Consider the following 26,370-nt stretch of genomic DNA (forward strand, 5'->3'; position numbering starts at 1 on the left):
AAATTTGTTTTTATGGGGTAAAGAATAGAAAAACAAGTAATTTTATTAAATATATAAAGAAACCTATGATAAAACTATGGAGTTTTCTGCCTGATTTTTGAAAATATTAGATTCAATAGCCCAAAAGTTTCAAAATATTGAGAAAAATACAATTCTCCAAAAAGTGGAGACTTTTTATAATGCAATTTTCCTCATATAAATACTCGTTTTATTAGCTAAAAAAGTCTCCAAATTAGTTTTAGTATGGAGGAATAATTACAAAAATCATAGTTCTGTTAAATTCCGAAGGAAATATGAGAGAACTATGGACTTTTGCGCCTAAAATGCAATGGTTTTGCAAAATTTTAGATCCACTTTCTAAATATGGAGAAAATTAAGAGTCTCAAAAATGGAGACTTATAAAATTCCCATTTTCTCTATTTACATTCCTTTGGAGTTCAAACGAATGCATATTATTTATATAAAAAGTCTACAATTTAGTTTTTATGGGGGAAAATTACAAAAAACCTAATTATTTTCATTACATAAGGAACCAGGACAACACTGTGGACTTTTGCACTTGGAATGCGATGATTTTGCAAAATTTCAGATCCATTAGGCCAAAACTTACAAAATATGGGAAAAATCGCAAGTCTCCAAAAATTGGAGACTTTTTATAATACTATTTTCTGTATTTAAAAACCTTTTGGGAGCCAAAATAATACACACCCTCTTAACAATCGTCACATTGTTTGCATAGAAAGTCTCCAAATAATTTTTTTTTTATGGGAAACAAATCGCCTTAAAAAACTTAATTCCATTTAATAAGGAAATAAATTTGACAAATCTATGTACATTGAAGACTTAAATGCTGTAATTTTGCAAAATATTAAATTAAAATGCCTAAAACGTTCAAAATATGGTGAAAATTCTAAGTCTACAAAAAGTGGAGAGTTTCTAATTTTTCTGATTTTTTCATACAATTGCTCTAGGGATGTAAATAAGCCTTCTTTTGATGTAAATCACGACAATTACAAAATATAAAGTCTCCAAATTTTATTTTTCCTGGGAAACAATAACAATGGTCGACTAATTTGTAATATCATGCTTTTATGTGCCAAAGAATTACTGGAAATACGTAAAGTTTGTATTAAATATATACATTAGTCAGGGCTATCACGAAGTCTCCAAAAAATATAAAAATTAAATTAAAAATTAAATTATTAAAAACTAAAGAGTTCCGCCAAAGCTATCTTATTTGTCGCATTAACATACACTAAGCAGCAAATATGAAGTCTCCAAAAGTGAAGACTTTTGCATAAATTGATTTTGGCCACTTTTCCTTGCCTTTAGTTACTTATAAGTCATTTTAGTGCCCAAAACTTTCAATACATTTTTGTTGTAATAAAAGTCTACACTTGATAATAAAAAAATTTCAAATATTATGTTATTAAGGCCACCCAAAATAGTTACTAATTTCAATTTAAATTGTATGTTGTAAATTCCTTCTTAAACTTTTGATTCCATTCACAGCACCCCCTACCTTCCTCCCAAAACTCAAACACACACACACAGCGACACGATTTATTTCCGTATTATTTCATCTCAATTGAATGCTTAATTGGCGCACTGTATTAAATGCATTTTTCCCGGCATTTGACCAAATAAAATTTTGTAGGGAAACAATGAACGAGTCACTGTCACCACTTAGCACATACATGGAGCTAGTCTTTCACTATGGACTACGGATATCTCTCTCTCTCCCTCTCGTGTTCTCCACTTCTCTGTGGACAAACAATAAACGTTAAAACTTTTCGACGACTGTATTTAGCGGAATTTTTACTAAGCATTTGGCCACCAGCTAAATGTTGAATCACTTAATGGATGATTTTCAAAGTGGATTGCAAGCGCCAGTTCCCCGCCTGACAGTTGGTGTCAGTGCCTCTGGGTGTGTGTGAATGTGTGTGTGTTGTTTGGTTGATGGGATGCCAAAAGGGTTTTCCAGCTCAATTATTAATTAAATGTCATTTTAATGAGTTCTTCAACCGCGGCAAGCATTTCTTTGGCAGGCAGTATTCAAGGGGCGGGGATTGGGGGGTAAGCGATGAGGGGCAGTATCATGAGCATCAAAGAGGAATGGTTTGGGGGAAAAGAGACACTTGAAGTGCCTCTTTGGACAAATTAAAGTACTCACATTAAATGGTAGAGAGGCAGGAAGACAGACATGCATCTGCATATTAACTTACCACATGTTCGGCTAATTGGAGGGGAAGATTTATAAAGTGGGTGGCAAAAGAGGGTACATATTCTTGAATTTTCTTATTTTTTATATGAAAAGAATAGGGTAAAAAAAGTGGGAAAATCTTGCTGCCCTTCAGGAATTGAGGTTTTTAGTTCCCAGTTTGAAAATTTCAAATGGCGCTTATGGTATTCCTGATAGGGCCTTATATTATTAAGATTGTTGTTGTTGTTGTGTTTTTGAATCACAATTGTTCTTGCCCCGGCTTTTGTTTTCCATTGTCCCAGCTTTGAGGGTACAGGGCGTTTTCATTTAAATTATTTTGTCATTTAAACGAAACTAATTTATGCAATTGAAATACTCAACCCGCCAAAGATGACAATAGCCCACAAAGAGGCAAAAAATGGACTTTGAAAACCATAAAAAAATTATACATGTGATGAGATCTCCAGGCCTCACATACCCCCATCACCAGATGAGCAATGACTGTGTAACATTCACTGCGGAGAGTTGTTGTTTTTATTATGAATCGGTTATCTGAATGTCATCACAGGCCTTTACAACAACATGGAAGTGATCCAACATGTTGTGGAATTTTGAGAATTATTTGTTGTTGTTTAATTTACAAATTAAGGGTGTTGGTCACTGATATGACAGTCATCGAATGATGAATATGTTACATATTTTTTTTAGAAAAAATTAAGCAAATAATTTTGAATTTAGTTAACGAAAAATTCCTAAAATAACCTATGCCCTATTAGAAGTAGCCAGTAAATTTTACATATCAATCTCCAAGGTATGCCAAGATTTGCAGAATAATTGCCAACATTTTCAATATCTTTTTGAGAATGGAAAAAGTATCAGTTATAATCATTCAAACATTTTTTCCTTCTTTCAAAAAAATACCTAAATTCTTCCATGAAATTTAATGAACATTTCCTAAAAGTATGCTACAAATTTTGAAAATTTTTAAAAAAATTTTTTTTCCCACATTTTCTGACTTATTTTGGTAAAAAAACAGCTTTTACAAGGTCAGCTGTGTGGGAGCAGTTAAGATCCAGCCACTCAAAGAGCAGACCTCAAAATTCAAATATGGTAATGCATCCCTGAAAGTGCTCGACTCTTTAAAAACCGAAAAATCCTGAGAGGGGCTGAAATAACATTTTGAGGGCTGAAATAGCTTTGAGTTCCCATAGAAAAGTATAGCGAGAGAGAGAGAGAGAGAAGGGCGAGGTCGAGAAAATATATTGCATACTTTTAGGCACTTATTTTATTTTAAATTCCTTTTAAAAATTACTACCCATTAAAGAAATTAAAATTCAAAATAAACCTGCAAGACATTATCCATAAAAATATGTAAATTAACTACAAACCCTTCGCATATCCCACAAATCATTTACCTTGAGCCTTCGAGACATGTAGATGCCATAAAAAAGCCATTGCAGTACGCATTTCGTGCTCAAATCAGCCAATCGAGCAAATACCTGGCAAACAATAAAAATACTGCGTCAAATGGAATTTTGTTTCCCCCAAAAAAATCAATGCAGCGAAGGTATCGTTTACATGACTGGAGTTATGTAGCCATATCTGACATCTGAAAACTCAAATACAATCCATATCTAACTCATCAAAAAAAAAGAAGAACAAAGAACATTATTCTCTAGACTTTGTGCCATGTCTGGGCCATCGAATGGCAGTCTTACGCATTTACAGACTTGCACGTATCCACTTGAAGCGCTCAAATCCTCTAAAGTATGGCAAAAACAAAAAAAAATAAAACAAAGAATGCCAAAAGAAAATACTAAATTTTTTATTCACATCCTCGCCGTCTTTTGGCCCGTCCTCCTCATCTTCCTCGTTTTTTTATGGATACTTGCTTGCATTTGTGACATTTGCAAAACGCTGCAGATGGGTACGTTTTGTGCTTTGCTAGTGGCACAAAAGTACCACTTTAGACGTGTGTGGCATATAAATTAACTAATAAAAATGAACATAGCCTAAAAGTATGCTACACAACATCTCACACACACATGTTCATACATATGCAATAAATGAATTTGTTTAGAGCAAAAAAGGAAGGAAAAAACACAAAGACAATGCCAACTAGAACAATACTCAGACAGCGTATCATAAAAAAAGGAAACAAAAAAATCTAATAAAATGTGTCCGGAAAAAAAAGCTGAGAAATTTTCTGCAGAAAAACAAATATTTGTCTTGTTTTCTTTTCGTTCTTGATGAACAAGGTATGGGGAAGAGAAATTCAAAAATAAAGAAAATGAAAAGAGACCAAGAAAATAAACTGTAATTTAAAAAATATTTTATTGATGCCTAAAAGTATGCAGCAAAAAAGCGTCTTTTGTTTATGCCATAAACAATCGATAAACAAGCATAGGTTTCATAATTTACAACTGCAATGCAAAAACAAACAAACCAAGCAACACTCTCCACATGGTGCCCTACCTCTCTGCAGTTTATCTCTTTCTCTGCGTATGTGTGTGTCTGACTCTGCATGTGAAACTAATGGCATTATTTGCCAGACAGTTGTGTGAGATGCTGGTCCAATTTCTTTTGTTTTCTTCTTCCCAACATTCCATCTCCCTGCTCATGAAAATCTTTCATTTGTTTTCGATTTCATTTTTCCATTTCATATTCTTTCTTTGGTTGACAAAAGCAAAGTCTTTGGCACACACACACACCCGCACACATTTTCTTTTTTTTCAATAGTACCCCCAGACATTTGTGTGTGTGTGTGCGTGGGTCCAATATTTACTCAAAGCATATGCAAACCCACTATTTGCAGGCAGATGAGAAGGAGAGTGCGAGTGCGAGAGAGGGGGAGCATGCATAGTTTGCATGTTTTCTTGAAACCTTTCTCGCCCCCTTTGCTTTTCGTGTGAACACTGTAATAGTGTTGCATATCTTTAGGATGCCCCTCTTTACCTCTCTCTGTTTCTTTGTGTAATGGAAAAATGTTCATGCCTAAACACCTATAAATATGATATGAATGCCATTGGAGGATTTGTAAAGAAACAAGTCGAACAAATAGTAATATTCATTTGCATACATATGAATGTATGAACGAAGGCAGGAAGGAAGGAGTGAATGAATGCATGCATGCGTGTGTGTGTGTGGGTTTGTTTGCCAGATTCGCTTCTTCAAAGAATTCCATGGAAAAGGACATTTACTTTGCCAACGCAACAACTGTGGCAAATGTGTAACATGTTGCAAGGATTTGGTGTGTACTTTTCTCTTTATCAAGTCGAAGACACAGTAAGCCGCCACTCATTCACACACACACACACACGCAGCCGAAGAGACCTTCAATTTTCTTTCTAGGCTTTTTCACTAGGTGTCCGCTTGTGTGTGAGAGAGATTCCTTTCGAATGAAATACGTCAGAGTTTAGTAGGTCAACTTAATTTTCTGGCATGTAAATGAAATGGGAATTTGGTTGAAATTTGAGATAGCTGGATTGCTTCTTCAAGGGTAAAGGTTCTATTTGCTTGGCTGCGCAGGAGATAATAATTTTTATACCCTCAGTCATATGGCTAGAGAGGGTATATATCATTTGATACGGCCAAAACGAGCCTCATAAAAAATAAAAGCTTTAGACCCCAGAAGTCAGGAGCTAATCTAGCGATGTCCGTTCGTCTGTCTGTCTGGCTGGTGCGCACGATAACTCTCGAAGGTAGTATCCGATTTGATTCAAACTTGGTACATCGTAGTATTATTGTCAAACTTAGATCGAGCTAGGAGATGGATAATATTGGTCCACTCCTTCTGGTACCTCTCCCATAAAATGTTAACATTTCTCGTCACTTGGGTATAAAAATGTTTTTTGTCATAGAAGTTATTTTTAAAATAACTTCTGGGGAGAATATCCCAGACAAAAAACAAGGGAACTGATGAGGATTGGTGGCTCTTTCCGAAACCTAGGTATTCCCTGCCTTTACCCCCTGGTAAACATTACCATCGTTCTCCACTCATAAACAAAAGTTGTTTTTATAAAAACAACAATAAAGGGATAAGCCTGACCATTTTGCAACAACAAAATACTACGGTATCCCGAACAAACAAGCCACACTGTTCCATTTCCAAAGAAAATAATTTTTTTCACAGAAAGAGAAAGGATATTCCGATTTTGCTCCAAATTTGAAAATCCTAATATTTGCATCAGTGCCAGGTCAGGTGCGAAAATGGACAATATCGGTCCACTCCATCAAATAACTTCCCCACAAAGGGTCAATATTTTGAAGAAGTATAATTTTTATACAATGTGATGTAAGTGTCGGATTGTTTTCAAATTACACACATCACAATATTTTTATATATATTATTTTTATCGGTCCACTCCTTCTGGTACCTCCCCCACAAAGGGTCACGTAGAACAAATTAAATTAACATCAGATTCCATTCAGACACATTTCAATACTTCCACCAACACAAGATCTGTTATAAAGATGATAGAGATCAGAACATTCCTTCTAGCACCTCCCCCTCAAAAGTTTCAAGTTTTCACAAATTCGATTATTTTTGCACTACACTTAACTAGATCGGGTAGTGAATATTTCAATTGAACTATCGAACAATGAAGGCCGATTTTACACTCTTTACAGCGTTGCCAGTCTCTGGAGTTCACATTTTAAAGATAGGGGGTTAATAAAATGTTAATGTCTGGTCTTTTCTCTGTGATAGGTATATTTTTATAACCTCCACCTTGAAAAGGAGGTTATATTAACTTTGTTATTCCGTTTGTAATAACCCTAAATATTCGTCGTAGCATTCTAAGTCGTTTTAACGATGTCTGTCTGTCTCTTGATATAGCCCACATTATTTGACGTAGAGCTTCAAAATTTGGCAGAACAATTTGTATTGTGTCTAGGATGGTTGGTATTGAAAATGAGATATATCGGTTCATGCATTGGCTTAGCCCCCATGTAACGGAACCCTCCGATTTTCGGTATTTTGATAATTTTTGCCATATATTATTACGGATTTGTCTAAAAATTGGTAATTGTAGTTCGTAATGGGTTCTAGCTCCGGTCGCGGAATATTGTACGTATAGGTCCACGTTTTCATATAGCCCCCACATAATGTTACCTCCATATATTCGGTGTTTTGATGATTTTTGCCACATTTTTACACGGATTTGTCTAAAAATTGGGATTTGTAGGTTATAATGCGTTCTAGCTCTGGTAGCGGAACATTGTATGTATAGGTCTAGGTTTTCATATAGCCCTCACATAATGGTACCTTCACATATTCGGTGTTTTCATGATTTTCGCCACATTTTTCCAAGGATTTGTCTAAAAATTTGGTTCTAGCTCCTGTGGAGGAACATTGTATGCGTAGATCCACGTTTTCATAAAAAATATAAAAAATTACATTTTGTTGCAAACAAAAATTGGCCAGCTTCAAACTGGTCTGTGTCCAACCCCCCATCTCATCTCCTTTGCATTCGTTTGGCCTAAAAACCTTGTAAACTAATTGCAATTACTGTAATTTCCATTTGTTGCTCTGTCTACCTCTAGCCTCTGCTCTGCTCTACACTTCGATATTAACCACAAAACTAATTTTGGTTTCCAATTCATGCCACAAACCCAAATAATCTAAAACGCAATACTCCACGGGGAGGGCAACAACAAATTGAACATTACAGTATTCATTTTGGAGACCACAGCTAAGCTAGACATCCCGCCGATGATGGTGATGATGATTCTGGCCAAAATTTATTACATGACGGGTATTAACAACCTCAATGGCAACTCTGTTGACATGATAATACAACTGTGTAATTACAATGGCAGCAGTGTTGTTGTAAAAATGTACTTAAATTTTAATTAATATAAATTATCTTTTTTTAATTACATTGTAAAAATCCAGCAACAACACGGACACACACATACACCCAGCTGGCTTAACATTTTCTCTTCAGGTCAAAATCTCAATAAATTTTTAATTTAAATGAATTTTTGTGCTACAAACAATACTCTGTTGGCTGCAGCAAAAACAAAAACAGAGAAGAGAATCAGCAACACCACCAACAACAACACTGGCCATAATTTAAAACAATAACTGTAAAACTACAGCAATGTGACATATTAATTTATATATTTAAATGTAAACGTAGCCAACTGTCTGTCCAGCTGTCCACACTTGCCAGCTTGCTTCGGTATTCCAGCACCGAACATCAACGACATCAGCTTATTTGCCGCAATGAACATCGCTGATGACAGTTGAAGTTGTTTCTTTTATTTTTCCTTAATGTCACTTTGACAGTTAAATGTAGCAAAAGAAACATAAATTCAACAGATAACATGAAAATATGACCCCGAGACCCCAGTGAAAAGAAATTCAAGGGACAAAAACAACAATAACCACATATAAAAAATAATTTGTTAATTGTTTTTCCAGATAGAAAGATATAAAGTTATAAGATTAATTAATAAGGGAGAGTGTGGGAGAAAGGGAAATAAAAAAAAATTGCCAGAGGTCATAAAAAATACAACTTGGAATACAAAAAGAGAAGATTTTGTTACTTCCGTAATTATCTGGATAAAAGTTATTTTTAATTTAATTCATTCTCGGCAAGATGATTTAATATATATTTTAATATTTTATATAACACAACCTCTGTATGTAACTAGAACTTATGCAGTGGCCAGTGACCATTGACATTGGTCGTTTTTACACAAAATAGCTGATGTCAACACTTATTTATTATACTGGACTCTAAAAATGTATTTTCAAGAGAGGAGAGAAGAGAGGGTGAGAGAATTTAAAAAATAATGTCAGCTTACTGAACTTTGCTATATATTCAGAAATAAAAGATTTGTTTTTATCGAATTTTTCCTACGTTTCGTCAACTTTTTATAACCTACACCTCATAGTGGTAAGGGTATTATGTCTTTGGGCATTTGTTTGAAACATGAAGAAGGAAGCGAGATAGTCTCAGAGTTATTTTTGAGGATCTTCATAGAATTGATTTCTGAGTCGATTTATGCATGTCAGTCCATCACCCGTCCGTCTGTCCATGTATTTTTGTAAACAAAATGCAGGTCGAATTTATTATCCGATTGAGATGAAATTTTCCAAACAATACTTGTTTGGCCAAAGGACAAACCCTATTGAATTTGGTGAGAATCGGTTCAGATTTAGATATAGCTCACATATTTATCATCAACCGATTTCGGGTTATTTGTGCTCCAAATGGTCAATATCAGTCCAAATAACCTGAATTTTGGCACATCCGACCGAATTTAGTCTAGAAGCAAGTTCATCAAATTTGGTTAAAATCGGTTCAGATATAGCTATAGCTCCCATATATATGTTGGTATCAGATATCAGATACAGCTCAGAAATAACTCTGTCAAATTCTATAGAGATCGGATCGGATTTGAATATAGTGCCCATATATATCTTCAACCGATTACGGGTTATTTGTTTACCAAATGGCCAATATCAGCCGAAATTAACAAAATCTTTGTAATTCCGACGTCTAGAAGCAAGTACATCAAATTTGGTGAAAATCGGTTCAAATATAGCTATAGCTCCCATATATATGTTTAATCCGATTTTGGGTTTTAAGTCCCTCAGACTCGTAATATGCATTCCACAAGATTGAGATTTGGTACCAGACAACTTATGGAGCTCAAATATACCTCTGTCAAAATTAATCGTGATAGGATCAAATTTGGATTTAGTATATATGTATACCTTTATCCGATATCACAATCGATTTTTTCATATTCAACCGAGTTTTTCCATTTGGTGAAACTCGGTCCGGTATATCTGTTGCTCCAATATTCTTTTAAATATAATTCTTATTGGAGTCATAACATTCCCATAAATTCCCAATAAGAACTTTTTTTTGGTTACGGTAGCTCTACTAAGTAGGCATAGTGGTTTAGGGTATCATTTAATCAGCCCGCCCGACTTTTGGCCTTTCCTTACTGGTTTTCTTCTTCCCTCGAATTTATAAAAATAATTAAATTTTTCATGAGGCCAGTTCTGCCACAAAAAATTGCGATACAGGTAAAAATCCTAGGTTGGCAACTCTGCAGTTATATTGGTCGTTTTTACACAAAAAACAGCTGATTATTGCACTGAACGATCGCATAACGATTCTGGTAACTTTTTTTTGAGCCCGTCATCCCTTAACGACAACAATTTCCATAATTCATGTTAATTTTGCATTAAATTAACTTTCTTTTTAAGAAATTATTGAAATCGGCAATTTAAAATCCACTGGGTTTATTTAACTCGGTGAAGTGTAAACGTACTATACGTCTCGTAGATTGCGATATTTCTTTTTGGAATTAATTTAAAAAAAATTGCTCACGAATTTAATTTGTTTTCCAATTATAGAGATTTTTTAATTTTTTTTGATAAAATTGAAATGATTATCCCCAGAATTTTAAGACATTTTCAAATTAAATTTGAAAACAATTCATATATTTTTTGACAGATTTCATTAAATGTCAGTGATGATAGATAGACTTATTTCTTTACTTTATTCTTTTGGATATTTAAAAGACCAACAACAAATGCAATATCCAAAACAACATCATCTCCATTTTTTTCTTGTTTTGAATTATGAAATTTTCAAATGAAATCAACAGAAACATCATCATCATCACTTTGAGTTCCATTATATCCTCAGTGAGCATTAGTAGGGTCTTTATTATTTATAATCGAGCATTGAATTGTGAATAAACAAAATTTTTTTAATAAACAAAAAACCCCAAATCCTATTACAGAAATATGAAATGAAATAAAAAAGAGAAATGAGAGAGACAGAGAGAGAGAAAAGGGAAAACGTATAAATTTATTATTTGCTTTGAAAATTGTTTGTGGTAGAGCAACACAAATACCCTAGTAGTTTTAGATGGGGGAGGGAGGGGAGGAGTACGTCTACATCATCACCATCAACTGGACATGTTTGGAACATTTGAAAATTTTATAGTTTTAAATAACAGATAATATCAAGAAATTTGACAGTGCAAAGGCAGCTGTCAGAAATGTCATAATGCACACAAAAGAAAAGGGAAAAATAAAAGCCAGCAAAAATGAAATCTAAACATGTGGAGCGATCCGCAAGTAAATGAACATCTTTCTTAATTGGCACTTGTTGTGGGTAGCCTCTGATGTTCCATTGGCTGCCAATGGAATAAACATCTTGTTCACACTAGCCTAAATTGATTTAACAGATGTTATGGTTTTTTTTTTAATTTCGAATATTTCATAATTGCTTTGAAATGTATTATTGCCAAGTTTAATGAGTCTTCGGAGCCTGATGATTGAAGGCCTTAAATAATGATTTTTTATTTACTTTGCTGTGTTTTTGTGTTGTGGTGGCCAACTGCCATCACTGGAAAACTGCTGATCTTTTGCTTTCTGCTTTAATTCCCATTGGTTTTTTTATTTTTCTTTTTTTCTTCGCTCATCTCCACAAAATTAATTTTAACTATAATACCATCCAATTTTCCAAGGATCCAGCATATTTGCGGTTAGCTGCCGCCAAAAAAAATAAAAAAAAAAAACTGACCGTGCTTTAATTCTCTTATCACTTTAATAAGTTTGGTCGTACACAATCCTTGCAGGAAATAACATTGCCTTTTGGCTAAAGTAAATTTTAATAATCCTTTTGGCAAAGCGACCACCCATCCGTGCAGGCAAACAAACATATGCATATATTGCATGTGAGGAAAGTAAGTTGAGTTCCAGCCGGAGTAAGGGATGGCAATTTGTATGGGAGGAAAGTTTGTTTTTTTGGGAGAAAAATTGCACAAAATCGTGAAATTGGAAATTAAGTAAATTGAAAATAATTTTTATTTCAATATGGGGACATGCGAAATTCTAGTTAATTAAATAAATACATTGTAGAACTTTGCAAATATTCAAATTAATCAGCTGTTTGGTGTAGAAACGACCAAAACAACTGTTGATGCAATTGCTTATTGTCCATTGGCCGATTTTACATTAATACAGCTGTTTAATGATACACATCAAACATAGTATAATAATACAGGTAGTCGCATCGGCTCAGCTGCTGGGACAATTTTGAAAATTAAATTTTTGAATGAAAAATTATTAAAATTTGTAAAAATTGTTAAAAAATACTTATAATAACAAAAAATCTATGGTAAAAACAGCTGATTCGAATTATCCAGATTTCCCAAACATAATCCCTGAACTCAAAACCTCTCCCTCAGTAAATATGCCAGCGCCAATATTTACAAACCACCGCCGTTCAACCATGCATCTATGCAAACATTAAACTTTTGAAAAATAATTTCATTTCACTGGCAAGCAAAGCAAAAAAAAAAACAACAACTACAAACCTGGCCCGAAAAAAGGACATGGGTGATTTAAAACACTGCGAAAGGCAAACAAACTGCTTGCCCTACTGAGAGACAGATGGCGAAAAGAAGCAAAAATCATACACGTGAATAAGTGTACAGAATATGTGAGTGTGTGTGTAAATAATGTGTTAATGTGCCTGCCCTGACATATGCCGTGTGGCCTTACTATTATGTATATAGAGATCACATTTACTGGACATTCACTTAGATTCACGCACTCTGATGAGTCGTCGTTAACTCTTTACTACCGTGGTCTGTTATACAAGACAGACTACTAGCATGTGATTCAGCATCCCTGGCTCCGGGCCATAAGGACGAAAAATGCAATTTAAACGTGGTCAATGTGTAAAGTATTTTTTTAATTATATCAACAAATAATGGTTGCTGTGCAAAAGAGAGAAAAAAACAGAAATAACCAACAGCATTACACATTTTCGGGGAAATTTTGCGAACAAATTGAGGTTATCATGATGGGGTAATAATTATGGAAATTAAAAAATTTAATCGTTACTAATTTTTTTTCTCTTAAACTTATGTGTTTTGTTCAACATGGGGCTTAAAGATAATTTTATGTGTGCCCAGGTGTCTTTAAGTTGACATCAGCTGCTTGGCATATGTAAAATCGGCCAAAGCATCAAATAACCACCAGTCATGGTAGAAGAATACAGGTAACCGCATCGGCACAGCTTCTGGGACAATGAACTGTCAAACTAATTTTGGAATTGATTTTTTTTTAAAAATTGTTGAAAAATGCATGTCATAACAATCTCCGATTGACCACATGAAAGAAAAATATAAATACTTATTTTTGAGAAAAATTAAAATTTGACATATGCTTCACTACTTCTCGAAAATTTTTTTTTGTATTAAAATGTAATCAATTTTTTTAAATATATATCTACATTGATTTTATTAATAATAATATTCAGTTTCGTAGTTCAAAGGACTAAGAACTTCTAAGCAGCTGACTAAAAATAGGGTTTTATAGGTAAAATATGTAGCTCCTTCATATTGTATGTAGGGTACTATAGACACAATAATGCACGTTCTATGCAAAAGCTGTCTCTCCTTACATTTATTTGTTTATTACATTTATTTATTTGGAGTTTAACAAATCACCAGGGATAATGGTTTCTTTCTTGTTTCTGGAACTTTATTTCCCTTCATTTTTCTCCTGACTACCTAAATTACAAGTAAATGTGTTTTCTCCTCCGGATTAAATAGTTAAAATACGCACGTTACATTTACCAAAAAAACGACAGACAACACGCACCAAAGGCGGCATGCCAATGCAAGCATTTGGTTAAGGTATTTATTCAAACCCCCCACCTCCTCCTCCTTCCGCAAACTTATTCACCAGCGCAGTGTTGCAATTTTGACGAGTGGTCAGATTAATTTACATACATACAATGCAATATATCTTTGTTTTTTTTTTTTTTGCAACATTTTACCAATCAACTGAATCCATTTTAATGGCAACAATGGCATCTGATGGACTTTGGACATGGACATATGCAATGAATGGAATATATTAATCATGACAGCGAAAGACGATAGTGGACCGAATGCAGTGAGGGATTTTCGATTCGTTACATTTTTTTTTGCGCTCCGTTACACTACAAAGAGCATATCCTTACCGATGATGGTAATGCTGATGTGTGATTACATTTGTCTGTAATTTAAGATTACAAATTGATGGTTGTTTTTTCGTAGTGATAATGGTTTTTTTTTTGTGGGGTCGGGGATTATGGTTATATTGTGGAAATATTTCGTTTTTCCTGGCATTATTTCTTTAAAACTACATTTAAAATATGTTAGGGTATGAACAGATTGCTGGAAAAGTTTTCGCTCAATACGAATGATATTAACTTTTTTATGAAATCACCGTTTTGGTGTAAAAACGACCAAAATAAAAAAATATTCTTAAAAGAATTTGTCACACGTTGTAGTTAGCATTAAAAGACGAGAAAAACGGCACTTAATCATTTCAGAATGCAAAATGTCAAATTTTTGCGAAATTTATTTTTGGTGTAAAAACGGCCAAAATAAAAAATATATTTTAGAAGAATTTGCCAAAATATGAAGTTAACATAAAACGACGACGTCAAAGGCACTAAAGGCAAATCTAAAACTGACACGTTTATCATCAAGTGTTTAGATTTTAAAGTAAAAATGTCAGTTAAATGTCAAATCAAAAACAAATCTGTCAGCCAAACAATTTTATCTAGATTGATAATTTGATAATTAAAAAACAAAAAATAAAAGAATTTAATGCAATAATTCGTCTAGAGTAAGGTGGGAACTACCTACCTACCAAGTGTAGGTTTGTTTTGATATATCAGCTGTTTAATATGCAATTAAACTACCAAACAAACTACTCAAAATTAATCACTGACCGTTGTCAAATGCGTTGGCCGCTACTACATAGATCAGCTGACTAAGACTAATAGCACGTTTACATACCAAATCTCTGGCCGTGTTACCGCTGATAATTGACCAATCACAATATTTTTAATGTTTTGTTTTATTGTGATTGCTCAACCCAGGGAGAGATTCGTATGTAAACGTACTTTATGTTTACATTTGCTTTTTTGTTTTTTTTTTTCTTTTATATTTTAATGCAAATGGCTAATGTTGCCTAAAAGTAAAATGTAAACAGGTCTCTCCTTTAAATTAAACTCCTCTTTTGAATATAAAAACCCTTGTAACTCGCCAAATACCGAGAATCGCCAAATCTTTGTCGGTCCTAAATTTAGTAATGACAGATTAAATTACAATCTTTTTACCAATTTTTCAAACTTTCCAGCTCTACTCTGAATATTTCCAATTGTAAAATGGAATACAAGAAAGCAAAGAAATAAAAGACAAGAAAGAAAGAAATAATTATCGATAACCACTAATCGACTACAATGCATCAATTCTTGGGAACATTGATATCTCAACATTGATAAAATAGTTTGTCAAAAATAAGCAGATTTTTATAAGTTTTCTTATACGATGCAAATCAGAGTTTGTTATGATATGAATTATTCAAAAAATTTTACAAATTTCAATGATATTTCATTCAACATTTTCAATTCTAAAATCGGTTTGACAGTTCATTGTCCCAGCAGCCGTGTCAATGCTTCTACGTAAATTTTGTGTTCTTGTGCCATGGGCCTTATCATTTGTGCCGGTCGATACTACACGGAACACATGGTAGAAAAATGCAGGTAGACGCATCAACGCTTGTGAACATTGATATGTCAAAAATTTTTAAATGTTTTTTCAAATATAAATAGATTTTTATATGTTTTCTTATACGACGCAAATCGGAGGTTGTAATGATATGTTTTTTTCAACAATTTTTACACATTTCAATAATTTTTCATTCACGATTTTCAGTATCAAAATCGGTTTGACAGTTCATTGTCCCAGCAGCTGTGTCGATGTGACTACCTGTATTCTTCTACCGATTTTAAAAAGAAATAAAAGCTTTTTAGGAAGATTCTTCCCTCTTCACATCGCGTTGACCATAGAGGAAAGAAAATTGAAGTAGAAGAAAACTGGTAGATGCATCAACTCTTGGAAATTTTGACATATCAAAAATTCTTAAAATGTTTTGTCAAAAATAAGTAGTTTTTATAAGTTTTCTTATATGACGGAAATCGGAGTTTGTTATGATATGAATTATTCAAAAAATTTTACAAATTTCAATGATATTTCATTCAACATTTTCAATTCTAAAATCGGTTTGACAGTTCATTTTCCCAGCAGCTGTGTCGATGCACCTGTGTTCTTCTACCATGGTCGATACTACACGAAACAGCTGACTTAGGACTCGTTTACATTGCAGTGTTTTTATCGTAATAATTACTCAAATTTCCCTATCAGACGTAGTGTACAACTAGATCGTCTCTGCCTTTTAAATTTCCACAGATATATATTTTCTCTTTCAATTAAAACCAGACTTAAGTTCATTTTTTATCTCTTCTTTTTTTTTTTTTTTTTGTTCCTTCGTCTTCTTCTGCTCGTTTTTACATTTTCTGCTAATTGTATGAGGCCAAGTAAATATATGTCCGTACATCTTGTTGTCATCAACTTTCGACGAAGGACACATGCCAATATAAGGCCGTAGGATATACAATGTTTTTTGTCTCTCTCTCTCCTTTTTGTCCTTAAAACGAATGAAAGGATTTGGTGAATTTCTTAATTATTGTCGGTTATGTGACAATCGAATGCAGCGGCGGCGGCGGCTCCATATACTTCCTTTCGTTATCATTTTAATGGGGAAATGGGATTAAACACAATTTGCATGATTAACAAGGCGTGTGGAAGGTGGTCCATCAACAACGTGCTGATTTTCTCCATTTTCTTAATGGCCAGCCATAGCTTCGCATGTGTAATGATGTAAACGTTGTTTATTCATAATTGCAACGATTCGTTGAGCTGATATGGGTAAACCCAGTTAAGAGAACTAATTAAGGAATTTTTATTCACGCACACACACACAAATGCAATTGGTATTTATTTTTGTAAATGCCCCCCAGCTTAAGGATAAGAAAACTTACACCATAACGCAATCAAGTTTCAAAATTATCTTTATATTGTTTTTTTTTTTAAAGTTAACAACTGTAAAATTTTGTGGCCATTATTCCATTGAAATGTTGCAAAAGAAGTTTTTTATGTCTGCCGTCTGTTTTTGTGGTACAACATCCCGAAATTATGTTCACAAATTCACAATTTAATTAAAAACATTAAATAATGTTATTTGTGGAAACTTTGCAGAATGCCAAATACTCCCAAGCATTGCCACCCTGACCTTTTTACCACAAATTACCCCAGTTGTTGTTTGGCCGCCAAAAAAGGACTTTTGGCCATAAAATACACTCGACAACAATGTCATAAGACTTTTTTTGGGGGAGGTGGGAAACATAGTAAACAATAACATCAACAACAAATTACCAAATAATTTCTTGAAATGCCATGTGGCCCACTGCCGGCCACAATGAAAATCCTTTTTTTTTCTCTTTGTGGCATTGGGAGACCATAAACAAGCTAAGGAGCTTGGTTGACAAGTTAAATTAAAGTTAACATGGCATGACATTCAAAGGAAAATATTTTGAAAGTTTTTTCCATTGTTGTTGTTGTTGTTGCACAGGAAACTCATCGTCATCATCATTATTGTTGTAGAAAAGGCGCAAAACTTGTTATACTCCCCTCTGCTTGGCCATTACCCTTTGACTGCCGGCCGGGAACTGGCACTTTTCAAGTGTCCGTGAATTGTTAATGTGTCCTGGTTTTCAAAACTTCATTTTACCAATGAAATCCTTGGTTGTTTACAAAGTTTCAAGTGGTTACTTTTTTTCTATTTTTTTTTTTTTTTTTTGGTGAACCAAATAAAGTCACCAACAAATGACGAAGAGACTAAGACTAAAAGGTTTATAGCTCAGCATAGAGGGGAACAGAAAACAATCAGACAAAATTAGCGACATTAAAATTAAAGAAGCTAACGTTTGGATATTTGAAAGAGTTGCATGTTTCAAAGACATTAAAAATTTAATTTTATTGTTTTGACAATAAAAAATAAGATAATAGACTTTAAAATAATTTTTTTTATAAATCACATCAAAAATATTTTTTATCTGATTTTATTCTAACGTCACCATTATTTTTTTTTTTTTTTTCTAAATTTCAGCATCCGCCGCCGATGTACCAAAACTGGAAATTTTCCCCTCACAAAAGGTCCAAAGAAAAGCTGTGGGACAAGCCATGATCCTAACATGTCGTCCGAATGTGCCTTCACCAAATTTGGTGGCCGATCTGCAATGGAAGGATAATATGAACAATACAATTTTACCCAAGCCGTAAGTAAAAGAAAAATATTTAAACTCTATAAATAATATTCAAAAAAAATATATATGTTATCCCTGTGTCCCCCGGCCAAAAGTGATTGTATAAAGTGATAAAGAGTATAATATCCCAAAACCCGCAAACTCTATGGATCTATCTAAATGTACCCCTTACTAAATACATATTGTAAAAAAAAACCAAACACAATATTGAAACGAAAGTTACTAAAACCGTGTATTATATTATTTGCTATAATTTTTTTCACCTGAATACGTGCAGAATTTGAAGGTGAAAAAGAAACTCTACTCGTACTACTTTTTTTAGGCTTGAATTCCCTGATACCCCACCCGTTGAGAAAAAACCCAAAGTTGAAATTTATATTCTAAGTGTAACGTAAATTTATTATGTGGCCAGCTACCTTTAGTAAATTGCTAATTATGATTGTCTTCCCTGGCTATTCTAAATTGTCAAAAATAGTGTATTTAAGTCACAATTTTCCAAAACAACAGGACTTTTTACAATTATTATATACTAAAGACAGTTATTATAATTTATTGCTATTTTTATTCATATTTTGTATAAATATGTATTAGTTTTGTATATCACACCACTGAAAAGTACTAAACAACTGATTACATTTAGGGATTTATAGGTGAAAAATATGCTACTCATATTATGTAGGGCTCTATAGGCACTATAATGGAAATTATCAATCAAAGTTTATTTTTATTAGTCCTGATTTTGGTAGAAGAATCAAACCAATTTCGGAATTAAAAATTTTGAAAGAAAAATTATTGATACAACAACCTCCTATTTGTGTCGTATAAGAAAACATCTGAAAATCTACTTATTTTAGACAAATTATTTTATTATAAATCACGACCATGGTAGAAGAATACAGGTAGATGCATCAACGCTTGGGAATATTGATATGTCAAAATTGTTTCTATTTTTATTCAAAAATAAGTCGATTTGTATATTTTTCCCATACGATGCCAAACGGAGGTTGTTATTATAAGCATTTTTTTAAATGTTTACAATTTTTGGTTAATTTTCCATTCAAAAATTTCAATTCCAAAATGCGACTACCTGCATTCTTCTACAATGGTTTAAGGATAAAGGGAAGATGGTCTGGCCTATTGCTTATCGGATAGTTCATATTTAATTAAACTTGTTAAAACGAAAAACCGATTTATTTGTCCAAAAACATACCTTTTTTATCTACAGGAAAAAATGTAATAACCGGTTTATGTCTTTTAATTCATTTTGTCTAGTCCTTGCCATTTTAAGTCTTGGCAAACAAGAAATACAGGGTTCTATAGGTTCATAAATATACCTTTGTTTAGGGTTCTATAGTTACAATTAATTACACTTACAAAATAGATGTTTACGAAGGCACAATGGGTTTGATGCATTGCAATATAAAAATTGTATTAAATAAAATTCTAAAAAAAATTAGAAGCAGTTTAAATTTTATTGTTATTTTTATTTTAATATTCAAAAAGTGGTTAATTTTCATAAAAATAATTTTACTATTCGCTATTCTTACACGATCTTCTTTATCTTCTCCTCTTCGTTTTTTCTATATATTTTGCAGTATTGTAAAACAAATGTCAAACATGTAAGATTTAGTTTATTTTTTTGTTGTTATTTTGCCAAGTTTTAAGGCATTTTAAAAGCAGCAGCTGCTCGTGGCCTAAGGTTGGCCAATCGAGAACATTACTAATCTGAAAAGCTTTTAAAATGCGCAAGCTTTCAAATTTAAAAATTTCAAAAGTTATTATAACCAATTTTTGTTTATATTTATTAATATTTCAAAAAAATTAAATTAAACAGGATTATTAAGCAAATACGTGACAAGTAAGATTTAATTAGGTATAGCCCAAAGACATAATTTAATTTTATAAAATTTTTATAAATTAGTTTTAGAAATGTTATGAGCAAAACTAGAAAGGTTTATTTTTCTTTAATACACACGTTTATACTTGGCTTTTTAAATATTTTTTTTCTGAATTACTTAACACAATTTCCTGCTGTATTTTATTTCCTTTATTGCCAACTCACACTTTTTTCTTGTTCTTCTTTTTTAATTATTTTATTAATTATTTTTAAATACTATTATTATTATGATTTTTTTGTACAAATTTAATTCTAATTTTCTTTCTTTATACAAAAAAAAAAACGAAACACACGTCCGTCTTTCTTAGGCACCAAATTTATCAACCAGTGTATGATTCCAAAGGACATAGAATACGTGAGAAGTAAGTCCAAAGGGATTCACAAATTGCTAATGCTAAAAAGAGAAAAAGAGAAACCATAACCCTAATAAGACCATTTGCTTCCCTCTCTCTCTCTCTCGCTCTCTTGTCTTTTCGATGTTAAACAATAAAACCCCCCGTTTAGCTTAGAGAAACGAGAAATGCTAACAAGAAAAAGTTTGCTTTTGGTTTGACGAAACATTGTTTCAACATCTTTTTTTCGGAAAGCAAATAACACCCCCTGAGCAACATAGAAAAAGTAACACACAAAATTTTAACAACTTAAAAAAAAAAACCTAGTTTAGTTTAATAAAAAAACATAGAAATGAGTTATGATTAAATGATTTTTTTGTTCTTGAATCCTTGAATCTTGAAGTCTTGTCCCTTAACATTAAAATAGAATCCTGCACGTTGTTCTTTTTTTATATATTAATATCATCATTGTAGTGTAATTCAGCCATTGATTTTCAATTACTCTTTGTTTTTCATTTGTTGTATTGATATTTTGTTTCTTTTTTTTGTTGTAATTTTGTGTGTATGTTTTTCTTTTTTTCTTTTAATCTTTGTTTTCATTTCCATTTCATTTGATCGTTAAATGTCCTCGTTCGAACATACATTGGTATCACAAAGAGTACTAACACAACCATTAATAATTTTGAAATATACATTAAAAAGCTAACTTCTATTTAAAACTGGTGCCTACATTTAGGCATAAATAATAAATATATCATATTCATACAACGAGTATACATTTAGGAGTATATAATCATTATTTAATCCTATAAATTACAAAATATATTTAGGAATTTTCTTAAAATCTTCAGGGGTTTAATATTAAATTTTATGTTTTCGAAAAAACAAATAAAAAAAATTGTATTTGAAAAATATTTAATATTTAAAAAACAAGTAAAATGCCGATCGGATATAAATATACATCTTATTCCGATTATTTCCGATTTTTTGATCGTTTTTGTTATTCAAAACTTCGACCCTTTGTGTGGGAGGTACTTGATGGAGTGGGCTGATATATTCCATCTTCACACCAGAGGTTGTGTTCATAAAAATTTTGTGATTTGAGTAATTTGAAGACAATCGGACACTTATATGACATTTTATAAGAGTTATAATTATTCAAAATGTTGACCCTTTGTGGGGTAGGTACTTGGAGTCGACTGATATTGTCCAATTTTGCACCTGGCCTAGCACTGGTGCAAATTTTAAGATTCACAAAGTTGAAGAAAAATCGGATTATCCTTTCTCTTTCTATGCAGCAAATTTTTTTTTTTTTTTTGAAAATTTCCACCTTTTGTGGGTGAGGTACCAGAAGAAATGGACAGATATTGCCCATTTCCGAACTCGACCAAAGTTTGATAATAATATTACGATATACCAAGTTTGAACCAAATCGGATCTTCCCTTCGAGAGTTATCGTGCGCTCCAACCAGCCAGACAGGGTCTAAAATCGTTATTTAGATATGGTTGAGGGTATAAAAAATAGTCTCCATTTCGGAAAAAAATTAATATAAATGAAATATCCTAGCTATTTTCCCCATTGGATTTCACCTGGCATTTTTTCCCCTCCATCAAATTCCAAACTTCCATTCCAACCACACAAATGGTGTTTTCGCACAACTCTCTGTGGATTTTTAATCCGGCCATAAAATCAGCTATTTTCCATGAGCAATTGAATTATCCTTGGCATTTCAACTTCATTTTGCAATGAAATTTATTGGACTCGCCAAATGCCAAATGAGGGGTAATATAATTATTTTATGCGATTTCAATTTTGGCAATATCCAAAATCCATGGATCAACAAAATGGGGGACGGGCTTTGCTGTTGTTGTTTTTGTGTGTGATTTGACAAATTCCAAAATGATTTAATTTATATGATAATTTGTAAAGGCCTTCGTTGTTCATCATTGTTTTAGGAGGAGGGGAGGGAGGATTGCGGCTACACATTTTTAACACGTTATCACATTGTATGCTAATTTCTGCCGCCCCCAAACCGGGCTATGCAAATGATTTAAATTGAAAAATTAGCTAAACTTATGCCTTGATTGGCCATCATGGCATTGAGCCTAAAAATATGCAACAGATTTAGGGGATGTGTGTTTAAAGTCCCTCATTTTAAACATTGATACAAAGTAGAATGTTTGATATTATTTTGCGAAACTTGAAATGTTTTTATGCAAATGGCTAAAAGAGAAACTAAATTTTATTGAATTTTAAATGAACACAAATATATTTTGGTTTTGTACATGAATAACCATAATTTCCTTAAGGCCAGTGTTTACGAAAGTGTATCTATTTATTATAGGAAAAATTTTTTGCTCTAGATTTTTTTCCTAATTTTAATTGCAAATGTTTATGCATTGCCTTTTGCTCTTTGCACAATTTGCGTAAATTAAGCTCCTTTTTTGTTTGAGGCATTTCATCACAAAACCTCAACAACTCCCCAAAGTATGCTCTATAATTATAACTTTATTTTGTAAAAACCCTCAACAGCTAATGCCATTGAAACTAACTGCAGTTTTGCGTGATATACTATTCACATACACGCACACGCACACTCTCATCGAATAGGCTTCCATTGAATGGCGAATGGCTAGAAGTATACTACAATGTTTGACCACACATGCATGTATATTCAAACATTACAGGCTTTGATTTAGTTTTGAAAGCATTCGAACATTTGTTTTTGCGTGTGTGTGTGTGAGTGAGTGTGCGTGTGTTTTGAAATGCAACTTCACAGCTGTGTTATGCAAATTTCATTGCATAATACAACAGTTTATTGCATTCGTCATAGTTGTTTTAGTTTCTTTTTGTTCTAATTGCAATGTTAGCATAAAAATGCAAAAAAAAAAACAACAACAACTTTGAAATAGGGTTATGCACAAATAATTGTGTGAATAATCCTTTGAAATTTAATGCAATAATGGTACATAATAATATGTTTGAGGACGATAACACAAAGAAGGATACTGTGAATACCTACAACAAACTCAAAAATGACCCATTTTAACAACAACAACAACGACGAAATTTACAGCTTTTAAAATTATAATCCTTAAAGGGATAATTTTTTTTGGAAATTTAATGGAAATTATTTTTGATATGTTATTGTGGAGTTTTTTGGAGTAGGAATTTTCCCCTACCTCCATTCAAAAAACGCACAAGAAAGCCTTAATATTAGCTTCTATTTATTTAAGGGTCATTAATGGTAAATTATTAATTCAACCTTATGACCTCTCATAATTAATGTTTACCCAGCAGATAACAGGTGTCTTTAATCGAACGGCCCAAAGTATGCCTGTGTCTACCCAAACTCACAGCATCACTTTGTTGTGAATCTCAATCAATTATTTAAACAAATATTTACATAAATCTCCATTTCGATACACAATTACAGATAATAAAAATAATTTCAAATGATGAGCATAGATTGTGAACATAACCTCAACAGAAAAAAATGCATTATCTGGGCCAAAGACAAAACAACCCAAAGACATTAATTACTCACCAATAAACAAGAACAAAAGCAATCATGTTGCTTGGGATTTATTTGAAAACTTTAAATCAACGGCAACAAAATGATGTTATGTACAATAATTAACTAGAGATTTTATTTCTAATGACTAAAAGTATGCTTTACATAAAGTAATTTATTTGAGGTGTTATTGTATTGGCCATGAATGAGGTGATTAACATTTTCGTAGACATGCAAGTGATTTAGATGGAAATATTTAAAAGGAATGCAGGCTAGAGATGTGCTACAAATATTTTAAGAGCCGGAAAGTGTGCTAGAATTTATTACACAAGGAAGAGAGATTTGGAAGGAGATTTTTAAATCAAATAGATTATCAGCTGGATTTAGAAACCTGTAAAACATAGTCCATTATTCCCAAAACATGTTAACGACCCGTAAAATCAAGCTAAACTCTATTTGAATAAAATCCCCCAAAAGTATGCTTCTGTTTTTCCATATTGAATAAATGCTAGCAAAATTTTTTTGTCCTTTCAATTATGGACGATTTTAGCTTTTCAGTATTTTCGGAGTTCACACCAGGACTAAAATTAAGGATACTTGTTAAAACCTTTCGGAGGCCCTAGCGGACCGATAATTTTGTTTTTGTTTTTTAAATAAAATTTATTGCACAATGAAGAACAAAAGCATACTATTGGTGGAGAATTTTAAATCAAACAGATTACATGTACATGTACATTGAATAAAATTCCCCAAAAGTATGCTTTTGTTTTTTCCATGTTGAATAATTACTAGCATACTTTTCGGCTCTTGTAATCACCCAGAATTTTTTTGTTTTTCTGTATATTTGGAGCTCACGCCAGGGCTAAAATCAAGATTTTTTCTTTAACGCTTCCTCAGGTCCTAGCGGACAAATAATGTGGGATTTTTTTAAATATTCTCTAAAATTATACCCGAGTTTAAACCGTCGATACCTTCATTTTTTATACCTTCCACCATTAACTTTGTCATTATTAACTTTGTCATTCCGTTTGTAACTCCTCGTAATCCCAACAAAGTATATATATTCTTGATCAGGGTAAAATTCTAAATCGATTTAGCGATGTCCGCCAGTCTGTCTGTTGTAATCACGGTATCTTTAGACGAAATGAGAAAAGATGGCTAAAATTTTGTAGATATGTGTCTTATGCCCGAAGGCAATCTAAGTTCGTAAATGGGCCTTGTAGGTGGACGTTTTCATATAGCCCCCCATATAACGGTACCTTCCAATATTCGGTATTCTCATGATTTTAGCGATTTTTTTACCGGAATTATATCAAATTTCGTATTTTAAGTTCGTAATAGGTACTAGAGCCTATGACAAAAAATCGCGTATGCAAGTCCAAGTCTTCGTATAGGCCCCACATAACGATACCTCCCGATATTCGGTATTTTGATGATTTTAGCGACACAATTGACCGAATTTTTTTCAAATTTCGTAGTTGAAGTTCGTAATGGGTACTGCAATGTATGACAAAAAAAGTGTCCATGTCTACGTACAGCCCCCATATAACGGTACCTCCCAATAATCGGTATTTTAATGATTTCAGCGACATTTTTTACCAGAATTGTTTCAATTTTTTATTTAAAGTTCGTAACGGGTACTACAACCTGTAACAAAAAAAGATACTTTTGAAGGAACACGTCTTCGAAGGAACACGTCTTCGTATAGCCCCCATATAAGGGGTTTCATTTGAGAGGTATTTTTCTACGGATTTTTTTCTCTTTTTTTTGAAAAGTTTCATGCTTTTCCAAATGGTGGAGAATATAAAAAGTTCGGCCCGGCCGAGCTTAGTTGCTTTTTTACTTGTTATTTTTACTTGTTATTCATTTATGTAATCATGAGGATTTAAAGATATTTTCATTTGTTAAATATTTTTTAAGGCATTCATTTTTGCTGGCATTGCCAGATTGTTAGTAAGGATTTTTAATTCTTCTGGGCATATCCAGGGCATATTTCTTATTTCTCAATATTTTTTTTAAAGAACAACAACCCTAAGTTAGCCCAATTTTAAAATTGAAAAGTTTTTTTTTTATTAAAAAATATTGCATACCCTCAGGCTTTGTATAAACATATTTCAACAAACATTGGGTTTTGTATGGATTTTACATGAATTTACGATAACAACATCACGAATCTCATCATGTTCAATTTTACAAATAATTAAAAAAAAAA

The 26,370-nt window shown here is 32.7% G+C and overlaps 1 protein-coding gene across 10 annotated transcripts in view; it reads left to right on the forward strand.

Moving 5' to 3' along the window:
• LOC101892087 (fasciclin-2) overlaps positions 1-26,370 on the forward strand; it is a 158,029-nt gene that overhangs the window by 102,052 nt on the left and 29,607 nt on the right. For 4 of the 10 annotated variants that reach the window (XM_059122318.1, XM_059122319.1, XM_059122320.1 and 1 more), the window contains exons 3-5: positions 18,258-18,426; positions 20,010-20,033; positions 20,620-20,673. In XM_059122318.1, coding sequence (XP_058978301.1) covers positions 18,258-18,426; positions 20,010-20,033; positions 20,620-20,673 — 247 coding nt within the window. The remainder of the gene's footprint in view (positions 1-18,257; positions 18,427-20,009; positions 20,034-20,619; positions 20,674-26,370) is intronic. The other 6 variants (XM_020040161.2, XM_005177310.4, XM_005177312.4 and 3 more) reach the window with 2 other exon arrangements.

Source organism: Musca domestica, unplaced genomic scaffold (genome assembly GCF_030504385.1).
Source record: "Musca domestica strain aabys unplaced genomic scaffold, Musca_domestica.polishedcontigs.V.1.1 20, whole genome shotgun sequence".
NCBI lineage: Eukaryota > Metazoa > Arthropoda > Insecta > Diptera > Muscidae > Musca > Musca domestica.